Source organism: Drosophila subpulchrella, chromosome 2R, assembly GCF_014743375.2.
Source record: "Drosophila subpulchrella strain 33 F10 #4 breed RU33 chromosome 2R, RU_Dsub_v1.1 Primary Assembly, whole genome shotgun sequence".
Taxonomy (NCBI): Eukaryota; Metazoa; Arthropoda; class Insecta; order Diptera; family Drosophilidae; genus Drosophila; species Drosophila subpulchrella.
The window spans coordinates 12,508,881-12,530,557 of NC_050611.1; the positions used below are offsets into that span (position 1 = coordinate 12,508,881).

General features: G+C 47.4%; 5 protein-coding genes across 5 annotated transcripts; 2 read left to right on the forward strand and 3 right to left on the reverse strand.

Moving 5' to 3' along the window:
• The first annotated feature begins 232 nt into the window (after positions 1-232).
• LOC119549437 (heat shock 70 kDa protein cognate 5) lies at positions 233-4,034 on the forward strand. Its single transcript, XM_037857530.1, has 6 exons — positions 233-535; positions 644-690; positions 958-1,536; positions 1,973-3,077; positions 3,137-3,277; positions 3,342-4,034. Exons 1-6 carry the CDS (start codon positions 446-448, stop codon positions 3,438-3,440), a joined length of 2,061 nt encoding a protein of 686 aa, XP_037713458.1. The 5' UTR covers positions 233-445; the 3' UTR covers positions 3,441-4,034.
• On the reverse strand, positions 4,027-9,743 carry LOC119549436 (ATP-dependent translocase ABCB1). Its single transcript, XM_037857529.1, has 9 exons — positions 9,532-9,743; positions 8,397-8,622; positions 8,051-8,334; positions 5,886-7,839; positions 5,517-5,822; positions 5,316-5,455; positions 4,694-5,255; positions 4,487-4,633; positions 4,027-4,424 (listed from the first exon to the last, which is right to left on the reverse strand). Exons 1-9 carry the CDS (start codon positions 9,645-9,647, stop codon positions 4,224-4,226), a joined length of 3,936 nt encoding a protein of 1,311 aa, XP_037713457.1. The 5' UTR covers positions 9,648-9,743; the 3' UTR covers positions 4,027-4,223.
• A 962-nt stretch (positions 9,744-10,705) lies between these two features.
• LOC119550262 (SET domain-containing protein SmydA-8) lies at positions 10,706-13,266 on the reverse strand. The gene is made up of 6 exons (XM_037858840.1): positions 12,966-13,266; positions 12,452-12,903; positions 11,679-12,107; positions 11,507-11,614; positions 11,121-11,305; positions 10,706-11,040 (listed from the first exon to the last, which is right to left on the reverse strand). Exons 1-6 carry the CDS (start codon positions 13,095-13,097, stop codon positions 10,799-10,801), a joined length of 1,548 nt encoding a protein of 515 aa, XP_037714768.1. The 5' UTR covers positions 13,098-13,266; the 3' UTR covers positions 10,706-10,798.
• A 109-nt stretch (positions 13,267-13,375) lies between these two features.
• Positions 13,376-17,111, reverse strand: LOC119550261 (ubiquitin carboxyl-terminal hydrolase 20). The gene is made up of 5 exons (XM_037858839.1): positions 17,028-17,111; positions 16,545-16,929; positions 15,675-16,485; positions 14,222-15,615; positions 13,376-14,081 (listed from the first exon to the last, which is right to left on the reverse strand). Exons 1-5 carry the CDS (start codon positions 17,109-17,111, stop codon positions 13,777-13,779), a joined length of 2,979 nt encoding a protein of 992 aa, XP_037714767.1. The 3' UTR covers positions 13,376-13,776.
• Positions 17,112-17,767: 656 nt separating this feature from the next.
• On the forward strand, positions 17,768-21,575 carry LOC119550891 (SNF-related serine/threonine-protein kinase). The gene is made up of 9 exons (XM_037859880.1): positions 17,768-17,984; positions 18,251-18,521; positions 18,587-18,805; positions 18,884-19,059; positions 19,121-19,487; positions 19,550-19,678; positions 19,734-19,860; positions 19,923-20,585; positions 20,649-21,575. Exons 2-9 carry the CDS (start codon positions 18,316-18,318, stop codon positions 21,345-21,347), a joined length of 2,586 nt encoding a protein of 861 aa, XP_037715808.1. The 5' UTR covers positions 17,768-17,984; positions 18,251-18,315; the 3' UTR covers positions 21,348-21,575.
• The last annotated feature ends 102 nt before the right edge of the window (positions 21,576-21,677 follow it).

Genomic DNA, 21,677 nt, shown 5'->3' on the forward strand with positions numbered 1-21,677 from the left:
TTAAATAATAATAAAATATACCATTCATATAAAATTATCTTTACCAAAAATGTTAAGTTTTTATTTATTTAGTGGTTGCTAACGGTTTTTCGACATTTAAAATTAGTAAGGCTTTTAATCCTCCATGAATCGTCCTTACTTTACATCTAGTTTGCTTTCATTCACTATGTTTACAAGCCACATTGTGCTGGAAACCAATTGAAATATTAGAATTTTTTGTACACAACAAGCTCTTGCAGTCGAATTCAAAGAAACACCTGTACACACGTTGGCAACTCTGGAACCCGAACCGCGACGAACTATCGGTGGGTCCGCTAGAGAAGAGACGAGCCCATCACTTACCTACAGTCCTCTAACGGGAAGAAACGTGCTCCGCCGTTCTGACGAAATTTTTGCTTTTAATTTGACAATTGCTCGTGTGAAATTGCAGAAGTAAAAAGCCAAAATGCTGCGCGTACCCAAGTTTCTGCCCCGCCTTGCCCGCCAGGCCGGCGTAGTGCCCTCCAATATTTCCGGGGCTTCTAGCATGTTCCGCGTAAGTAACCCCCCAACCCCCCCGACTATTATATAAAAGAGCGGCATGCGGCTGCTGTTCATGTTTTACGGGAAGATTCTACAGCGGAGCACCCTTTTTTCTTTGCAGAACCTGCCAGGTGCTAGCAATGGTCTATCCTCCCAGCTGCGTTACAAGTAAGTGAAATGCCGTTATTAATCCATAGATTTCTCCAAATATCACACCTCGCTTATGTAAGCACTATGTACATGAAGATTTATGGGAATTTCCAGAAGCCACCTTATGTTGCATCATAATAGAGGATATTTAAAGAAATAACCCCATGATAATTGGAAATATCTATAGTTAGAAAACGTGGCTCTTATCTCAACTTGTTGCCGGCGGCCTTATCAGTCCACTCTATCCATAAGACTGTGTAAAACAAACTTTCCACCATTTTCCAGGTCCGGTGAGGTCAAAGGTGCTGTTATTGGCATCGATTTGGGTACCACCAACTCCTGCTTGGCCGTCATGGAGGGCAAGCAGGCCAAGGTGATCGAGAACGCCGAGGGAGCGCGCACCACACCCTCCCACGTCGCCTTCACCAAGGACGGAGAGCGTCTGGTGGGCATGCCCGCCAAGCGCCAGGCTGTGACCAACTCGGCCAACACCTTCTACGCCACCAAGCGTCTGATTGGCAGGCGTTTCGACGATCCCGAGGTGAAGAAGGACATCACCAACCTGTCCTACAAGGTGGTCAAGGCCTCCAATGGCGACGCCTGGGTGTCCTCCACCGACGGCAAGGTTTATTCCCCATCCCAGATCGGTGCCTTCATCCTGATCAAGATGAAGGAGACCGCTGAGGCTTACCTGAACACTCCCGTAAAGAATGCCGTGGTCACCGTGCCCGCTTACTTCAACGACTCCCAGCGCCAGGCCACCAAGGATGCCGGACAGATTGCCGGACTCAATGTGCTGCGCGTGATCAACGAGCCCACTGCTGCCGCTCTGGCCTACGGAATGGACAAGACGGAGGACAAAATGTGAGTGCTCGATAGCCTGATTGGTTATAAGATATCTTTATGGGCTCTCAATATTAGTGCTTATCTTGTATAAACCCTTATTGGAAAGCGTAGAAGTTCTGTTAGCAAAAAAGTACTATTTCGTGAATTTTCTTGAAGTTTTCACAGATGTTTCTAAACAAAAAGAAGCTTATCTCTGATTTTTCATATTATTGTTTTGTCTTATCTTTAAACACAGTCGCAAGCTGATTGATAGATGTTTTGAAAAGGCCTAGTTCTTATCTTGGTTTTAAATGTGTAATCTCAAGAGACTTAAGTTGACTTCACAATATTCATTTTGTTAGGATCACTAGGGACTTTTTATTTGATATAGCTAAAAAGTTAGAATAATGAAATAAAAAAAAAAAGCTTTTTAAATAAGTTTTCCAATAACTTATAACATATTTTTTCCTTTCAGCATTGCCGTTTACGATTTGGGTGGCGGTACCTTCGATATTTCGATCCTGGAGATCCAGAAGGGAGTGTTCGAGGTCAAGTCCACCAACGGAGACACCCTTTTGGGTGGTGAGGACTTCGACAACCATATTGTCAACTTCCTGGTGTCCGAGTTCAAGAAGGATAGTGGAATCGATATCCGCAAGGACAACATTGCCATGCAGCGCCTGAAGGAGGCGGCCGAGAAGGCCAAGTGCGAGCTGTCCTCCTCCCAGCAGACCGACATCAATCTGCCCTATCTGACCATGGATGCCGCCGGTCCCCAGCACATGAACCTGAAGATGACTCGCTCCAAGTTGGAGAGCCTGGTGGGCGATCTGATCAAGCGCACCATCCAGCCATGCCAGAAGGCTCTGTCCGATGCCGAGGTCTCCAAGTCTGAGATCGGAGAGGTTCTGCTGGTTGGCGGTATGACCCGTATGCCTAAGGTGCAGGCCACCGTGCAGGAGCTGTTCGGACGCCAGCCGTCGCGTTCTGTGAACCCCGATGAGGCTGTGGCCGTTGGTGCCGCTGTTCAGGGTGGTGTGTTGGCCGGTGATGTCACCGATGTGCTCCTGCTCGACGTTACCCCCCTGTCGCTGGGTATTGAAACCCTGGGAGGAGTGTTCACCCGCCTGATTTCCCGTAACACCACTATTCCCACCAAGAAGTCGCAGGTCTTCTCGACAGCCAGCGATGGCCAGACCCAGGTGGAGATTAAGGTGCACCAGGGCGAGCGTGAGATGGCCAACGACAACAAGCTCCTTGGTTCCTTCACACTGGTGGGAATTCCGCCAGCACCTCGTGGCGTTCCCCAAATCGAGGTTGTCTTCGACATTGACGCCAACGGCATTGTGCACGTTTCGGCCAAGGACAAGGGAACCGGAAAGGAGCAGCAGATCGTCATCCAGTCCAGCGGTGGTCTGAGCAAGGATGAAATCGAGAACATGATCAAGAAGGCCGAGGAGTACGCCACCGCCGACAAGCAGAAGCGTGAGCTGATCGAAATCGTCAACCAGGGCGAGAGCATAGTCCACGACACCGAGACCAAGATGGAGGAGTTCAAGAGCCAGCTGCCCGCTGAGGAGGTAATTATTGAATTGATACTGGTATCCTTATCTGTACTAAACTTTGAATTTATTTGTAGTGCGAGAAGCTGAAGAAGGAGATTGCTGATCTGCGCACTTTGCTGGCCAATAAGGAGACCGCCGACCTGGAGGAAGTCAGGAAGGCCACCTCCTCGCTGCAGCAGTCGTCCCTGAAGCTCTTCGAGCTGGCCTACAAGAAGGTGAGTCCCTCTACAGTGCCATAATCCTTGCAGAGCATGTGCTAATGCATTCATCCACTTTCAGATGTCCGCTGAGCGCGAGAGCGGTGCTGGAGCCGGCTCCTCCGACAGCAGCAGTTCGAGCGACACTTCTGGCGAAGCCAAGAAGGAAGAGAAGAACTAAATTAGGCAACCATAGTCATAGTTGTTGTTCCCCTATTTAATAATAACCGCTTCTGGATTTCGATTAAGTTCTACGTTAAACACAAACACGTCGTCATATTCCTTTTCTGAATCATGAATCACACAAAGCCACAAGCATTTACCCAAAAATGTGTAGTAAAATCAATCAGATGCGATCAGGTCGAATTAGACAATGTGACTTCCAAGCTAAAAGACGTAGTCCAGGCCGCCAGGGAACCGATACGGTAGACTGCATAAAGTTTTTATTGTTTATTATGCAATCAAACTACATTCTCCCTAGTCAAAATCGCGTGGTCAGTGTTGTGTTGTGTTCCTGTAAGATTTTGATTATTTTTACGTATATCCTAAACTAGTTGTAGTTGTACAATAACGAGCACAGCACAAAAACTCAATTCGCAAAGCGGCCACGGCGTTCTAGACGCGGACAACTAAGCAAACGATCATATGGAGGTCCTACTTTAAGCTAAATTGTATGTTGGTTTCCAGTGGACAACCAATTCGACTGGGTAATATGCAATTAAATTTAAACAAATCGATGTAAACTAAAAATAAAACTAAAACAAACATTTACATACAAAAATATCGTTTATTTCTTACAATATTATAGTAATATTTCCGTAAAAATTAATTCATAAATTCCTTGAGAAATTAAATAATTAGCGGCGATAAATAATCCTAGATTTACTAAACTATGGAGCTTATGTACAAATACAATAGTGTTGTTCGCGATTCACTAAGCTAGATCTAAGCTATGATGATGTGCCTACATGGCTCCGCTCTGCAGTTTGTAGAGCGTGTAGTAGAGTCCTCGGTTTCCGAGCAGTTGCTTGTGGTCTCCTGCCTCACAAACAACTCCGTTCTCCAGGACAACGATCACATCGGAGTGGACAACGGTGGATAACCGATGGGCTATAGTAATCGTGGTACGACCCTCAGAGGCGGCATCGAGTGCATCTTGGACAACCTAGTGGGGGATTAAAGGAATTAATATGGATCTGAGTTGTTTGTTGGGATCTCTACACCCACCTTTTCACTTTCAGCGTCCAGGGCCGAGGTGGCCTCGTCGAGCAGCATGATCTTGGGATTCCGGATGAGGGCTCTTGCAATAGCAATGCGTTGCTTCTGACCTCCGGACAACTGGGCACCCTTCTCACCCATTCTCGTTTCGTAGCCCTAAAGAAGAAGCCGGAATTATTAAAGGTTCAGAATGGCATTGCAGATATAAAAGCTTACCAATGGCAGGTTGGCGATAAACTCATGGATGTTGGACTTCTTGCAGGCGGATATGATCTCCTGATCGGTCACAATCCTCGAGTTGTCACCGTAGGAAATATTTTCTCTGATTGTGCGATCGAAGAGGATCGGCTCCTGAGACACGATACCCAGTTGGTTGCGCAGATTCGTCATGGAAACATCGCGAACGTCCCGCTCATCGATCAGAGTAGCTCCCTCGTCAACGTCGTAGAATCGCTGAATGAGCTGGATGCATGTGGACTTGCCACAACCCGATGGACCCACCAGGGCCACCTTCTGACCCTTGCCCACGCTCAGATTAAGGCCCTTAAGAACCTGAATCTCTCGGCGCGTGGGATAGCTAAACTCCACCTTGTCGTAGCGGACGCTTCCTTCGCTGTGCCACGGATCGCGAGATACTCCCGGTCGGTCCACAATCATCGGCTGGCGGCGAAGGAAAGTAAAGATGGTCTTGGCTGCCGAAACTCCCTTCTGCATGTTAGGAGCAAAGGCCAAGGCGTTGGCAATGGAGGCTGTGCCCATGATGAGGGCTTGGGAAACCCTGAAAGAAAGGTAGATATTAGAAAACCTCTTGATTGACCTCGATAATCCCTCTACTTACTTGAACACATCTCCGAACTCAATTCCTCGGTTGATCACACACCACGTTCCGTAGTACATACAGGCGGCATAGGCAAAGAACATCAGGGATCGGGCTAGACCATAGACTATTCCTCGGAAGTGGGTATTCCTCTTGGAAATCTTTAATGTGGATAAAGGAAATGCTACAATTCTGGAGACCTCTGAATGAAAGTTCACTTACCTCAACAGCTGGGATCAGCATGGCAATGTAGCTCTGGTGGAACATCTCCTCGCGACCCAGGGAAACCACAGTTCGAATGTTGGAAACCACTTCGACGGCCAGCTTGGTGCAGTTCTCCATGGTCTTGGCAGAACCCATGTTCTCCTTGGCCATCAGGGTGCGCTGCATGTAGAAGGCGATCAGGATGAAGGGCGTAAAGGCAAGGGCCACCAGACCCAGACTCCACTCGTAGTACATGGACAAACCGATGCCCAAGGCGAGGGTGGAAATGGATTGGATGATGGTTCCAATTCGCTGACCAGTGGCCTGAATAAGATAGTTTAAGACAATTAGGAATGGTTACTTGGAAGAGGTCTCCCATTAACTTACTCCCTGAACTGCAGCAGCATCTCCGGAGAGTCGAGCACAAAGGCTTCCGGTACCATTGGCCTTATCGTCGAACCAGGCCACCTCCTGGCGCATCATCGTCTCGAACATGAGACCTCGGAGACGTTCCGTCAGCCTTTCACCGGCGATACCAAAGAAGTAAATCTGGAAGAACGTGGCGAAGCCCACTACGATTCCAGCAATCAAGAAGTACAGACTGTATTGGTTTGAGTTCTCGCGCACGTATTCATCATTGTCCTTAACCGAGAGGACCTGCAGGATGCTGCCGAAGAGCACTGCAAAGATGGGCATGGCGCATCCCATGATCACGGACGAGATGCAGCCAATGGTGATTTGCAGGTACTCCGGCTTGCTCATCTTCATCACCTCAGACATGGGCTTCACCTCGTTGGGGTCCTTGACCTTCTTCTTTTTCTTAAGCTTCTTGTCTGCCACCACCTCCTCTTCATCCTCATCCTCGCTGAGTACTTTAATTTCCTCCTCATCCTCATCCTTGATATCGAAGTTCTTGTAGATGTCACCAGTGGGACTCAGGACTGAGCCATCATCGTCACCCAATTGGGTGGTAACCAGGTTGTAATAGTGATTCTTCAGTTCCATTAGCTCCTGGTGCGTTCCACTCTCCACCACCTCTCCCTTGTTGATCACCACAATCCTGTCTGCCCTACGAACGGTGGACAAACGATGGGCCACCACGATGGTGGTTCTTCCAGCACTCACTTTCTCCAGGGCAGCTTGGACCTTAGCCTCACTGGCGGTGTCCAGAGCAGAGGTAGCCTCATCCAACAGCAGGATCTCGGGGTCACGGATCAGGGCACGAGCGATAGCTATCCTCTGCTTCTGCCCGCCAGACAACTGAGCTCCGCGTTCGCCCACAAGAGTATCATATCCCTTGGGAAGTTTCTTGATGAAAATAGCAGCATTGGCTGCTGCAGCTGCCGCCTCGATCTCCTCCCGTGTGGCATCCTCCCGGCCGTATCGGATATTTTCGTAGATTGAGGTGCCAAAGAGGACTGGCTCCTGACCCACCACTCCGATCCTGGAGCGCAGCCAGTTGATGTCGATGTCCTTGAGACTGGTACCATTAAAGTAAAGATTACCAGCCTGGGGATCGTAGAATCGCTGGATGAGTTGAATGCAGGTGGATTTGCCACAGCCGGAGGGACCCACCAGGGCCACCGTCTGGCCACGATGGATCTCCAAGTTCAATCTATTCAGAATTGGGATCTCCGGTCGCGTTGGATATTGGAACTCCACGTCCTTGAACTCAATGGTAGTAAGGGGCTCGTTCAACTTTTTACCCCCAGCACCGATGGGATTAATAATGGGAATCTGCTCGATTATGTGGAAGACCTTAGCGCAAGCACCCTTAGCGATTCCAAAGGCCTCAATATATGGAGCCGCCATACCAATATTCATGGATCCCATCATGACCGAGAAGAACACGGTGATCATGGTGCCAGCATCGTAGTTTGCGTAATATGGATCGTTGTATCCCTTGATCACCAGACCTACTCCGTACCAGAAAGCCAGGGCATAGGAGGCGTAGATGAAGAACCACAGCATACCGAAACCGATACCGGAGAACATATTCCTCTTGATGTTCAGGAGCTTGGCAGCAATAACGCTTTGCCTGTACGCGGCCAATTCCTTTGCTTCTCCTTCAAAGGCTTTCACTGTGCGAATGCCGGAGAGAGCTCCTTCGGCCACCACGGCGGCACCGGCGTACATGGTAACCTCCTGCTTGGCCAGACGGGATGTGGCCACGGACACCAGACCCATGGCGATGAAGGTCAGCGGCAGACTGGTCAGACACACCAGCGATAGCTGCCAGCCCTTTACAAAGGCCAGGACTAGAGATCCCACAAAGGAAACAAAGTAATGGATGAACATCACCACTTTTTCTGCCAGACCATCTTCCATTTTGGAGAGATCCCTGAAAATTATAGGATTATGGTAAAATATTATAATAGGTAAAATTTAGACCTATAGGCAAATCGAAAATAACGTTGTCGCTGACTTTCTAGTTATCAATTTGATAAGGAGTAAACAAGCAACTTTCTGATATGAAAGCTAGCCGAAATTGATAGGCAATTGTTTTAGTAATGTCATTGATTATGAAAACGATTTGAGTGTGATTCACTTACTCATTCATTCGGCTGGCCACTTCACCACTCTGGTTAAAGTCGTACCACTTCATGTCTTGATGAAGAATGGAGCGGAAGAACTTTGAGCGGATGGTCAGGATCTGGGAGTGGGCCGCATAGTTGAAGCAGGTGATCGAGAGATAGGAACACACCAGCATAATGATGCCGATGTATGTGTTCTGGAGGGAGAACTCCCGCACTTTGTCCAGGAGCAAAGTACCAGCATCATCGTCAGCTCGATAGCTTTTTCCCCCCGCTGCCAATCCGCCCAAGTCGATCATGTCCTAAATGGTTAAGATAGATTTAGGTTAAGAGTTATGACTTCTAAAATTTTAATTGAACTCACATTGGCAAGGTTTCCAAAGATCAAACTGTTGGCGGGAGTGGTTAAGCCTGTGGCCACGGCAGAGAGCAATCCGATCGCATAGAGGCCGCGATCCTTGTTGGTGGCATACCGGAAGAGCTGGAAGTAGCTAACCTGCTTCACTTCCTCCTCGTACTTGAAGCCATCCTCCTCGTCGCTCGCATTCGCCTCGTCATGCTTGGACTTCTTTTTCGATTTGTTGGGCTCACTACAATAATAATAAAGGTTGCCAATCATAGATGGTTATCAGTAACTCTATGCACCACCTTGAACGCTAAAATTCGCCAACCCTTATCTGCCCATGACACTCGTCGAGGGAAGTGGTCTCACACAACCAATAGCACCATGACCACGCTTTGGTTTCCCCAACCAAGTCACTATCTGCAGTGCGATATAGTAGAGAGTCGTTTATAGAGATTACCTGGTGGGTTGGCTCTCTTTTGTTTGCTCGCCATTTATGGCATTAGCAATCAATGAACGATAAAGTTATGAGTACCAGAGTAATATAACGACTGTATAATACACTCAAATATTGATTAACGCGAAAAACCATATAACATTTTTGCCTAATTAATTGAACGTAATGGGCTTTCAATCTATTACGTTTTTCCTTCACGCCTTGGGAAAACTTTATTTATAAGGATACATTCATTTAATGGGGTGTATTCTTAAACATAAAATGTCCTTGGAAATTACTCTAGGTAATATTTTTTACTCCCCTCAGTACAACCCGTTTGTAAAGGGTATACAAGATATAAAAGACTAAGAATACAACCAGTGAGTATGAATAATTAGCACTGTCATCGTTGAAGAGCAACTTTGTCAAAGGTGAAAAACTTCAATGGAATTCGTTCCAAGGATTATATTTAGCACTCGATCGAAACATGTCAATTAATTATTATTCGAGATCGAATCTCTTTATAAGAGATTCGTTTAACTGGGTATTGTCAATTAAAATGCCTTTACAATTATTAGTTTTACTAAGCTTCCAGGCATTGTATTATCACAAAAACACACTTTTTCTTCCATTTCTATTCACCAAATGTCATTTTTTTCATGAGTCTTAAGAGTTATCCTTAAAGGACCTTTTGTAATTATGCACTATTTAAAAACTCACAAACTCTTTTGATCCCGTTCTGAATCCTCGAATTTGCTGCTCAGGACGATATTCGTTTTGTACTGCGAACGCGAATTTAAATCGTCCTTGACGATGTCGCCGTTCTTAACGGTCATCGTGTATGTTATCTTGAAAGGCTAACACTAAATATTCTTTTCTACAGTCCGTTTGGGCAGTTGAAATCACATGGGCCAGAAAAACCTGATGGCGGAGCAGACTAAAACAGACTATTAGAATATGGCAGCAGGTATGGGTTTATATTTGAATGCCTGCCTGGTCGGTAGAGCCTTATCAACTGATAATGCGTGTTTATCAATATATTGGACATGTATAAAATTCTTAAGACTAACGGTGAGTTTGGTCTGCTTGTGAAATTCCTGGTCTATTGGAACTTAATAGCTGCACGTGAAACCAAATCTGATGAAACCGATTATAAGGTTGTGGGAATTGCCGATTGCCGTCGTGATCTAAAAACCGTGATTAGCTAAAAATGGGCGGACTTCAAGGCTTTTCAATTTTATTGCTTAAATTTAATAGCCCTAGGTCAGTGGCCTTTTAACTGTTAATATTTACTGTATGAAAAATATGAAAACAATACTACAACATAGCCATTTTGGTATTGGTCTCGGAATTAATTGTGTTTCTACTCCGTACTATTGAACTAGGAATAAACTTTGTTTCATGTGGCAAAGAAAAAGTGAAATCAAATTAAACAAAGTTATAAATGAGCACGGGGTATTGTCATAGATAAGTTAATAAGGTTTCCATAATTCCGTTCTTTAGATAAAGTAAAGTCATGATTATCAGGCAGCGTGGACAATGTGTTATTACTCATCTATATATAAGATTGCGAATATTTTTGATTATTGATTGGGTATGCATTTCTAATGAATGGGGGCTTATTGAGCTAGCTATAATATGTACTCCTTAGTAGTTATAATATTTCTAATTCGAAGCTCTATGTAGGCCACCTGTTTAGCTTTAACCACATTATAATATCGTGGTTCACCCATACCGATCGGAATATATCATCCTTATCAGACAGACTGTCAGCACGGCACACTCACAATCCCAAATATACATATAGAATCAAATTGGGCAGTAACCGATGACGTTGTACCTGTGAATATTGGCAATCATGACTGGCCAATTTCACGCCGGTTTTGCACTACAATTAAAGGGATCTAGTAATGACAATTTATTGGCAATTTTGATACAGGCTTTGGGTGGGGTGTTAATTGATTGCATTCGCTATATAACTGGTGGCCTAGGAGATTCTGGTTACCATGCGCAGGGCGTCGCGGTTGATCTTGGCCTGCCTGAGCATGTGCCCTTCGACGAAAATGTCCGACTCGTATTGCAGATAGTTGACGCACTTTTCCACATAGAACAAGGACTCCTCCAGGCGATCCTTGGGCGACAGGCTTGTTGCAAGTGCCACACGGCGGGTCTGCTCGGCAATTGCCGAGTGCAATTCGAAGCAAAGCGTGCCGAGCGTGCGAACTTCGCCTATCGGGTAAATACAAAAAACACCAAACAAGCACTTGAGATAACGCTGCGTATACGTAATAATCGACAATAACACTTACATGGCGCTAGTGTCTCGTACAACTGAACGAGTTCCCTGGCGAAATTCAGCTTGAGCAGCAGCTTATCGTCTGGAATAACCATCAGCTCCTTTTGATCCTTGGCCAGGAGCTGGACGAGTAGGATTTTTATCTCACTCATGTGAAAATGCTGAGGAGGCAGCCACTTTTCGTAGTGCTTAAGGTATCTGTGATAAGAATATTGAGTTTGAAACTAATTTAGTTAAGGTTTATAATCAAATGATTTATGCATATAAAAAGGCTGTTTTATCATATTCTTTAACCATTTCTTTAGAAATATTTTAATTGTGATATTTTTTTTTTGGAAATCGCAATTCTAAAACGGTTTCTAGTTTTTACTTTACTTTTTGGAATATAATTAGACTTACTTTAAACCGTTTTCGACATTCTTCTCCATGCTCTGGATATCCTTTCCAGCCCGCTCCAAAATGCGCTCTACATAGTGCTTCTGGACCTGCTTGTGGCACTCGCGGCAGCTGAAAGAGATTACAAAAGCCCATAAATTTCGGAACTACTTAAAGAAAGGTCAGTAAGTCTCACCGCCAACTGCCGTTCCAATCGTCCTCCTTGCTGGGAAGCATTAGTCCGCCGCACTGGCGATCCTCGCATTTGATGGCGCTGTAAAAAGTGTCCAGTTCGGTGACATCCACGCATCTCTCGCAGGCGCACTTGAAGAGCTTCGTCTGCATCAGATGGCGCTGGCGATCGGCGGTGCCCCACATGGCGTCCGAGTAGCAGATGCTCAGGTGGGCATTCTTCTTGATCTCGCGCGGGGCCCACAAAATGCAGTGTCCGTTCTTGTTGAAGCTCTTGGCCAGATTGGGCAGGCAGGAGTTCTCCGTGAAGGAGGCCGTGTAAAAGACCCCCACGTGCGGGGGATCAGTAGTTGGCACCTCATGACCATTTATCTGGAGAGCGCCGACTGCTCGCATAATTTCCTCCTCGGTGAATTTCTGAGTTTTGAAGAACCTGTAAGATTCAAGCCGTATAAATAAATAAATTTATGACTATTATCTAAATTGCTTACATATTATATGGTTTCGATTATAATCTTGATAGCAACCTAATTATAAGTACGTATTTATGACCAGACATTAATGCCAGACAAACGGTGATATGTACATATGTAAAAATAGCAAAGGATAAGATAAGATTGTTTACGTTTACAAAGACAACCCTTTTCTTTCGATCTATTTGCATTGTAATGTATGTACAATGTACACATGTACTTATGAAGTCCGAACTATGGGCATTGTAAAGATCTTTTGGACAGACTACTAAATCATAATTTTAAAATTCCTCGTAATACCTACTTGGGAATAAATTGCCCAATGCTGGCCAGATCTGCCTTCCATTGGTTCGAGCCCCTTCTGGTGGACTCCAGGGACTCCAACTCCTGGAACTTGCTGGCCTTCTCCGGACTGGTCTCGCCAATAAGCAGGCACCTCACGGTGCTCAAGCACGTGTAGAGGGGATGGGGTCCGCTGAACTCCTGCACGTTGACCTTTTGACCCCGATCCTTAGTGATGCGACACTCCGCCTTGTGCTCGTCCAGGGATTTGCACTCCGGTCCGCACAGTGGCCATCCGCAGTGCTCGCACTCTATGTGATCCTCCGCCTCAATGCTGTTGAGACAGCCAAGGCACACGGGGGCTGAGATCTGGGCGGGTCCCCGCACCAAAGGCGCCTCCTTCAGGATTATCTCGTACGGTTTGATGGTGCGAGTGGCCACCAGATGCCGGCCCAGTTGCTCATTGTGGGCGATCTGTAAAAGGGTTGAGGTTATGTTGGGCCATCGGCACCTTTGAGTAACCATAACTAGCCCACCTTGAATGGATGGCAGCTGGGCTTGTGCGCCTTCCAGTCCTGCTTCTGGTGCTGGACACCGCAGTAGGACACCTGGTTACAGTTGGAGCACTTGTTCTTCGTCGGCTCCTCGCACACATGGCAGGGATTCATCGTTGCAAAGGCAAATGTACACTATCCACAATAGATGGCTTTTACCCAGAGAATCTTATCCGCACTCACACTCGATTGCTAGATGTGCATCCACCTCCGCACGCCTCACTGAGTCTCTACAAACTGGGCCAGCTAAAGAGCAATACACATATGCTGCTTTGCTCTACGCTCGGTCCTCTATAAATAGCCCGAATACGCTCTTGAGTGGACCAATGCTGTGCGGCGGCGGCGGGCCACCCTAACCGTAATGAAATAAAAACAGAGATTGATTTTTTTTCTTTTTTAACTGGGCCATGCTGAAAGCCTAGATTCACAGAACCCGCAGTTTGACCAAGATTTCTACAATTTATTCTCTAACGTACACCAATTAAAGCACTCCCACACTATATATGTACAAATTGACCCTTGGCCAGGAGCAGGGATAACATAACTGGTATGGCGCCGGGTAGGGGATATAGCAATACGATTAATTTACAAATACATTTTTTACATAATTTATATAGCCTCCACCCCAACAAAACTCTGAGGTATAAAACTACTACTGACGCTTTCGCTTGCGCCTAAACTTGGATTTTAACCTGCGTTTAGGCGGTGGCGTTTTGCGACTCTGGCCAAGGGTACTGGCGCCTACTCCTTCTCCTCCTCCTTCTACTCCTCCTCGATCCTCTAACACCGTCGATCAAATATCAGTCTCGTCGCTCGGCCCGTTGGCCTCGCGCAGGGTCACAAACTTCTGCAGCGTGACGTTCTCCTTAGTTGTAGCGGTGCTGCCGCTTCTGGAGTTGTTCCGCTGTTTGCCCTTGTCGCGTGACTTTTCGTGCACACCGTTCAGCTGGAAATTGTCGCTTTGGAATGGTATCGAAATGGGTAAGCTGTATTCGCTCGGAAATGCAACAGTTCTGTCCTTATCCTTGTCTGCGTCCTTTTCTCTATCCCCATTCTCGGCCACTGGGGGATCGGCATTGGTGTGGGCATTATAGTTTCCTGCGCAAGTAAAATCAATGAAAAACAAAACAATTAAAATATCAACTTTAAACGGACCTAGGACTAACTCTCTATTGTTTTGGTAGTTTAAGTACGATCTATACTTTTAATATCTGGTTTAAGCTAATGCCATTACCCACCTTTGGCTCCAAACATCTCGGCGTGCTGCTGGAAAGCACTTCGATTGCGCTTGCCTCTCTTCCGCATGTTCAAACGCAGGGCGGACACCTTTATTTTGGACCTGCTGCGCTTGGACTTTGGACTATCAGGTCGCAGATCCGACTCCGCCTCCACCGGCTGACGCTTGGCAGTCAGACTTGGACTGGGACTGAGACTTGGACTCGGACTCGGAGTTGTGCGACGGCCCAGATTGCTTTCGGTGTCGGAATGATTGTTCTGATAATTAGCTTTTGCAACCTCTTCAATTTCGTCTTCCTCCTGATCCTCATCATCGTCGCACACATCGTCCTGGTCGATGATTTCTATCTCCTCGGCATCATCGTCATCTGAGAGGGCCTGCCGAAGCATTATTTCCGGTCCACCACCATAGATGTTATGTAGGAATCGCCACAGGCGAGCGTTAAGTTGCGCGTAATCGGAGCCCAATCTTACGCAGCTCACCGTGGCAGTTCCATTTAGCGAACCGTTTTCGGTGGGAACAGCGATTCCCTCGTTGGTAATCGGACCTGGGTCCTTGTGGGTCTTTCCCCGCGAAAACTGCTGCCAGGAACGCAGCCAGGGCATGGCGATTGCATAAATGGCGGTTGAATCGAACTCGTTTTGTAGCCCATTGTACTTGGTGAACTCGTTGAGTTCGTATAGCTGGCGACGAGACAGCGTTTCCGCCGCCCGCTTGCAGATCTCGCATTCGAAGATTATGTTCACTGCTGGTCCGCCGCCAAAGTTCCGATAGAGATAGTCCCACAGTGGCTGGGAAATGGGCACCGCAATCTGGCTGATCATGTCCGCCTTGGAATGTAGGATTCCGCCGTGGGGGCAGAGCATCTCCTGGTTGTTAATCGGCCCCGGTTCCGAGAAGGTGGCCAGTCTTGATAGCCACTCCCGCGTTACATAAAACTGAATGTCCGAGTCGCACAAGGGATGTGTAGTGGACAAAGTCATCGCCTGATCCCGTACTATCTCCATCTGGGGGTTGTGCTTCTGGTAGAACAGTACATACGCCTGGCAGGCTTGAACCAGTTCCGGAGACACCTCGGACACATACTGATCATCGAACTCGTACCACTTTCCGTTAAGGGTATTGCGGGCATAGCAAGTATAATGGCCCCCACCCACTGTTCCATGGTGGCAGATCACCGACGACAGGTTGTAGATGGGCACCTCGTTCTTACAGTCCTTGTGGACGTATGGCCGCATATCGAATCCCTCCAGCGGAAAATAAACATCCGACGAGATCTTCGAGCTGTATGACAGATCGTGACGAAAGCGCTTGAGGTGAATGCACAAAACCTCTGGCAGAGTGAGCACGCGAGAGTACTTTATGCCAGTGCGTAGTTTATTGCAGCGCTCGCAACTGTAAAAAAGCAATTGTTGAAGTTTCCAAAACGTTAACAACTTGATGGACAGTCTCACCTGTACATGTTGTCCCCCTTCAACTCGTCTGCGCTAAAGAAACTGGCCATGCAGTCGTAGAGCGTCACAGAGGGTCCGTAGATCCAGGAGCGCAGCATGTTCCACATCCAGGCTAGCCAGCCCTCGCTGGTCCTGGCGGACGTTTCGGCGGCATTAAGGCTCTGGACGCTCAAGCTGTGCGTCTGGTGCAGGACGTTGAGGAAATCGCGGTTGGGAATGGGCAGCGAGAGGTCCTGGAATGTTTCCTCGCGCGTGGACACGCGATCGCAGGTCAAGCACTGCACGGAGGACAGCAGCTTGCCGTCGAACACGTCGCTGATAATCGAGCGAGCTGCCTCTACGGGTTTCTGTTCCGTATTGGATGCATTTTTCTGCTGGTGCTGTAGCTGTGGGTGCTGCTGGTGCACCGGTTGAGCTTCTGGCAGGGCACTGTTTGAACTGTTTGTCCGACAGGGCGTCACAAAGTACTCGGTCTTTAGCAGAACCTCTGCCGATGGCTCCGACATGCTGCTCTCGCAGGTGTCGTACTCACTCTCGGAAGCCGCGGGCGTCAAAGAAGCCGGGGCCGCCTCATCCTCGTTGTCGTCGTCCGTTTCGCTGGCCTGCTGCTGCTGATGTTGCTGTTGTGTCTGTGACTGGGACTGCGTCTGGTTTTGTGTCTGTGGCATCAGCGAGACCTGCTCCGTTAGCTCCTCGTGCAGCTGGTCCATAAAGCAGCGCAGGAACTCCTGCGTGTCATGCTGCTGGTAGCCCCTGAACATGGGATGCACCGTGCGAATGCCGTACAGAATGCCACGCGGGGCAATAAAATCTGCAAAATCTCAATCTTTAGTAGGTTTCCAGGTTAAGAACATGAGGTAGGGGCAGAACCTTTGGGATCATCGACATCCTGCCAGATGTCCTGCATCAGGCGGCGGTAGCTCTTGGCCAGGCCACCTGGCTTACAGCGGCGGGCACTCTGCTCTGATATGTACTCCACCAGGTCGCTGCAGTTGATGAAGTAGTGCGTCATGGGCGGCAGGTTGCTGAGTGCTTGCAGGGCCGAGTTCATGTAGCAGGTGTTGGCTATGTTCTGGAGGCCGACGAGGCCGGTGCCCGAGCCCTTGGCTTTCTTGTCCTTGCCACCGCCACCGCCACTGCCACTGTTACTCCCGCCTGACTCCTCCCTTCGGGCCAGCGACTTGAGCGATCCGCTGAAGAGTTTGTCGTGGCACCGGCTGCTCCTTGGGTCGCCCATGGCATAGCCGTTCGCCAGCTGTGCGGGAGAAAATCGAAAGTCATGTAATAGAGTCCAAAACAATGCCAACGAAAGGGACAGTTCGCCTGGAGCGGATCCCGCCCCCACCGCCTCACCTGGTGGCCCTGCTCGCTGTCTGCGGTGCGGTTGAGGTGCTCTACATGTAAATTGTTCTGATTTGGGTTGGGACTCAAACTCATTATAGCTCTCTGGCTGCCTGTATTCTATTTTTTTATGTTTTAATTGAGAATTTTGATTGGAACGACCGAAGAAAAGGCGTTTGCGATTTCCGCTGGTATTTTTGGTATTTGAAGAGATGTGACCAAAGCGGAATACCACGAGGCACCCGTGTGTTATGTCTTTACTTATTCTACTTTATTTATTTTAATTAGCTACCTCAAGAGATTTCAATCTACAAGCTAACTAAGAGTTTCGAGCAATTGATATTTTTAATATTTTAGTCACAAAACTCTTGACAGCCTTGATTTTCACATAAAGTAATGAAGAATGTTTTTTTCAAAAAAAAATTGTTTATTTTGTTTTAAACATAAGATATTAAAATATATATTTTTTATATATATATATATATATATATATTATATAATGACAATTCAAAAACGTAATATTTAAGAGGTTAGACCATTAGTAGCCGTATATTAGATAAAATGTAATTTACTGAATTCCTAACAGCTTTGTTTTCTCTTAAAATAATCTAAATCATGTATATCAAGACAATCCATATTTAATTTTAAAATACAAGTGGACAAAATATACAACCACTTAAAATACCTATACATCGTATAGGGTGCACTGCTGGTTTGCCATCTCTAGTTTACAACCCTTGGTCACACTGGCAGATTCAGAAAAAAAAAACGCAGAAAATAGTCGAAAATGTGTATACAAAAAGTCTAACTAAGCGTTTTCATGAGTGATAAGGGCCAAGAGTTCAGTGCGAGACGTTCGAGCGGCCAGTGAGAGGCCAGGTTTAGTCGTTCCCATCCCGGAATGGGTCGTGCATCGTAGTTTTTCCTGCATCTGCTGGCGGAGACTCGCCTTCCCCTCCGCTGTAAAAGGTAAAACGGCCCTGCCTTTCCGCATCCCCTTGTGTAACAGCCCTGCTTTGGCACCGCTCCTGCTGGGGACCCGAAAATAAAAAGGACACATCCGCATGAATCATTAATGGGCAGCAGGCAAGGAGAGCGAGCACGTGCCCCTGTGGGGTGGGCTGCTCCCCGCGCCATTCAGACTACCACCTATTACATCAATCTCCGTTCATAAAGCAGCACTTAGCCAGCGAAACATCCCGTGTGCCCGAAATGATAGACCTCTATAATTATAGTTTTAGCCAATCGCGGATAGTTGGGCCCAACACGCAGCCCGTTGGAACAGTGCCAAGGAGCAGTCATGACACTGGAGACGCAGCCCGTTGGCGGGGTGAGCGACGGCAAGATCGCCGGGCTCTACGATCTGGAGGAGACCCTGGGATCCGGACACTTTGCCGTGGTCAAGTTGGCCCGACATGTGTTCACCGGGGCCAAGGTGGCGGTCAAGGTGGTGGACAAGACCAAGTTGGACGAGGTGTCCAAGGCGCATCTGTTCCAGGAAGTGCGGTGAGTGGATATATAGAAATCCAAAACCGAAAACCCTTTAACCCGGTCATCCTAATCCTCCCCAGGTGCATGAAGCTGGTGCAGCATCCGAATGTCGTGCGACTGTACGAGGTTATCGACACCCAGACAAAGCTGTACTTGGTCTTGGAGCTGGGCGACGGCGGGGATCTGTACGATTACATAATGAAGCACGACTCCGGGCTCAGCGAGGAACTGGCCCGCAAATATTTCCGCCAAATCCTACGTGCTATCACGTACTGTCATCAGCTGCACGTGGTTCACAGGTGAGAGCCCGCTCCAACTGATAATACGCCGTAGTGTATCGATCACTGATTTACGTAACCTTTGATTCACATTCCCAGGGACCTGAAGCCGGAGAATGTGGTGTTTTTCGAAAAGCTGGGCCTGGTTAAGCTCACTGATTTTGGGTTCAGCAACAAGTTCTTGCCTGGGCAGAAGCTGGAGACATTCTGCGGAAGCTTGGCCTATTCGGCTCCGGAGATACTGCTTGGGGACTCATACGATGCGCCTGCAGTCGGTATGTCATTCTCAAGGATTTGTTTTAACCCATTATTAACCAAGCCATCCATCCCCTCAAGACATTTGGTCCCTGGGAGTCATTCTGTACATGCTGGTCTGCGGTCAGGCGCCTTTTGAAAAGGCCAACGACTCGGAAACTCTGACCATGATCATGGACTGCAAGTACACGGTGCCCTCACATGTGTCCACCGATTGTCGGAACCTAATTGCTTCGATGCTGGTGCGGGATCCCAAGAAGCGAGCGACCGTCGAGGAGATTGCCTCCTCCGCCTGGCTAAAGCCAATCGACGAGCCCGATTCCACCACCTCCGCCACGGAGCATTTTCTGCCTTTGGTCAGCCGCGAGCAGCTGGGCGAAGAGGATCACGCCTTTATCATACAGAAAATGATAAACGGAAATATTGCGTCCAAGGAAGAGATATTGCAGTGAGTGTACAACAAATGTTAAACCAATTATTTCTGGCTGACCCCAACTGACGTCATTGCAGAGCTCTCGACAAGAACAAGTACAATCACATAACAGCCACATATTTTTTGCTGGCGGAATTACGTCTGCGACGGCGGCGTGAAGAGCAGGCCCAAAAGCAGAGACTTCTCAACAATGATCCCAGCATAAAGTGAGTATAGAATGCCAAAGGTAGTCCAGTCTTAACTTGTACATTTTTTCCTCAGAGTGGGAGACGTGAGTCGCAAGCCCGTGCCTGAGAAACCAAGTCCTACAGAAGCCCCCAAAGGAGGGGTACCCATCAGCATTAACGTGACTCCAGCCACGCAGTTCGCTAACGACGATGGCAAGCCGGTAAGTTAATTAGGAGGCCACTTCAACTGCAGGAAATCTAATTAAAGCATTTAATTTTCCAGGACAAGCGCACTCGCAAGTGCAGCATTGTGCGTGAGGAGGACGAGGAGGAGTCTGCCACAGAATGCTCGGGCATAGGCAATGAATTAAAGGTCACGTCAACGCGGCGCGAGGCAACCTCTGATGGCGTCTTTAGTAGGTCAGTGCATGAGCGTTCCAGCTCTGAGCCCGGAAATCAAACACGAGGTGAGCTGAGTGCCAATAGCGGAATGCCAAGCCATTCGCGAACAAAGATTGTCGTCTCGGTGGATGCGACGCTGGCCCAAAAGCTCAAGCAGATGGAGAAGGGTGCCAAGATGGACGAGGACACGCTAAGTGGTCTCAAGGAGCTGGAGATTGGCAAGCTAAAGCCGCTCCCTAGCAATAGCAAGAATCCGGTGCTTACGCATCGTCGCACAAAGCTGAACAAGATTCGGACGCCATCTTGTAGCAGCTCGGAGGCTTCCGACGATGACACCAAGACACGCAACAAGAAGAAAATCAACAAGTTCGTGGGCGACACGCCAGTGCGATTTCGCATGCATCGGCGGGACTCGCACGACGACTCCAGCGACTCGCAGGATCAGCTATATCCGCCACCCGGCTCTGCCAGCGGTGCGGCCAATTTTATCTCGAAGAGCGGATCCGTAAGTGGCAAAAAAGAAGGACAATCGCAGTATAAAGAGGTGAGGTTTTTATTATCCAATCATTACTAGAAGTTATTAAGTAATTCCTCTTTACCTTCTTAGCCAAATAATAAATCCGATGAAAATCGCAAATCTCACACACAAAAAAACCGAAAACAGCACAAGGATCATGTTGACAAGCATTCCCACGCTGAGAAGCAGCAGGACACATCAGGACACTCCTCGAACAGAAGAAGGCGCATTCGCGAGAGCCAATCGCTGGATCGCATCACAGAGGCTCAGGAGTACGAGATGCGACACCGCTGCTACGCAGAGAGCGAGGCGGCATCCTCGTCGTCCTCGTCCACCCAACATATCGACCAGAGGTATTCCCTACACAGCCTAAACACTAGCACATTCTCCGTTGCCGAAACCAAGGAAGAGTACGACGAGGAGGCAGACGCCGCCGATGCCACGGACCAAATCATGAATACTTTGAATGCAGCCAAAGCTACGCTTCAACAAGAGCAATATTTTAATAACAATACCAATCTTAGTAGGAACTTCAATCACAACCACACCAACAACAACAACAATCACACCCAGAACATCATCCACATCAGCAGCCAGAAAGGCAACAGCAAGAAGTCCAACGAAACACCAAAAGATATTTATAATCTAAACTCAATCGAGCAGATCGACTTGATTTTGGAGGATAAAAGCCTTACCAAAGCAATACACGTTACCGGCTCTAAATGCTTTGTCACCATGAAGAAAATCCGACGGCTGGGAAAATACTTTCCCGTGATGAATTTCTCTTAATAGACACAGTTACTTCATTGCAAAGTGCATTCTAAATATTAAAGAAAAAACTCGGTTAAGCGAACTACGTAGAAAATATGCATGTATTAATTAAAACGTATAAACGTCAACGTTATCCCCCGTATATAGGAAAGCGCGCGAGAATATTTAAATTTAGTGGTAGCGTAATTGTTTTGTCTGTCGTCGTCATTACGCTTAAATTATTCTAAATATATTAATTTATGTATACTTGTAAGTCTAATCACTCAATGCAATATTTAGTGAAATACATTAATGCCCATATGACATTGGAAAAATAAGTGATTACTTTCTTGACTAGGAGGCGAAAGA

What these genes read in the sequence shown, in the direction of transcription:
- LOC119549437 (XM_037857530.1), top strand. Translation starts at nt 446, where the DNA reads ATGCTGCGCGTACCCAAGTTTCTGCCCCGCCTTGCCCGCCAGGCCGGC. An exon ending in GGGCTTCTAGCATGTTCCGC is followed by an intron (nt 536 to 643) that starts GTAAGTAACCCC and finishes TTTTCTTTGCAG; the next exon opens with AACCTGCCAGGTGCTAGCAA. An exon ending in TCGAGCTGGCCTACAAGAAG is followed by an intron (nt 3,278 to 3,341) that starts GTGAGTCCCTCT and finishes ATCCACTTTCAG; the next exon opens with ATGTCCGCTGAGCGCGAGAG.
- LOC119549436 (XM_037857529.1), bottom strand. Translation starts at nt 9,647, where the DNA reads ATGACCGTTAAGAACGGCGACATCGTCAAGGACGATTTAAATTCGCGT. An exon ending in GTGGCCAGCCGAATGAATGA is followed by an intron (nt 7,840 to 8,050) that starts GTAAGTGAATCA and finishes TATAATTTTCAG; the next exon opens with GGATCTCTCCAAAATGGAAG. An exon ending in TTATCGCCAACCTGCCATTG is followed by an intron (nt 4,634 to 4,693) that starts GTAAGCTTTTAT and finishes CTTCTTCTTTAG; the next exon opens with GGCTACGAAACGAGAATGGG.
- LOC119550262 (XM_037858840.1), bottom strand. Translation starts at nt 13,097, where the DNA reads ATGAATCCCTGCCATGTGTGCGAGGAGCCGACGAAGAACAAGTGCTCC. An exon ending in CCAGCTGCCATCCATTCAAG is followed by an intron (nt 12,904 to 12,965) that starts GTGGGCTAGTTA and finishes ACCCTTTTACAG; the next exon opens with ATCGCCCACAATGAGCAACT. An exon ending in AATGTCGAAAACGGTTTAAA is followed by an intron (nt 11,306 to 11,506) that starts GTAAGTCTAATT and finishes TTCTTATCACAG; the next exon opens with ATACCTTAAGCACTACGAAA.
- LOC119550261 (XM_037858839.1), bottom strand. Translation starts at nt 17,111, where the DNA reads ATGAGTTTGAGTCCCAACCCAAATCAGAACAATTTACATGTAGAGCAC. An exon ending in GGATGTCGATGATCCCAAAG is followed by an intron (nt 16,486 to 16,544) that starts GTTCTGCCCCTA and finishes GAGATTTTGCAG; the next exon opens with ATTTTATTGCCCCGCGTGGC. An exon ending in CGAGATGTTTGGAGCCAAAG is followed by an intron (nt 14,082 to 14,221) that starts GTGGGTAATGGC and finishes TTACTTGCGCAG; the next exon opens with GAAACTATAATGCCCACACC.
- LOC119550891 (XM_037859880.1), top strand. Translation starts at nt 18,316, where the DNA reads ATGACACTGGAGACGCAGCCCGTTGGCGGGGTGAGCGACGGCAAGATC. An exon ending in TCCAAGGAAGAGATATTGCA is followed by an intron (nt 19,488 to 19,549) that starts GTGAGTGTACAA and finishes ACGTCATTGCAG; the next exon opens with AGCTCTCGACAAGAACAAGT. An exon ending in GACAATCGCAGTATAAAGAG is followed by an intron (nt 20,586 to 20,648) that starts GTGAGGTTTTTA and finishes TTACCTTCTTAG; the next exon opens with CCAAATAATAAATCCGATGA.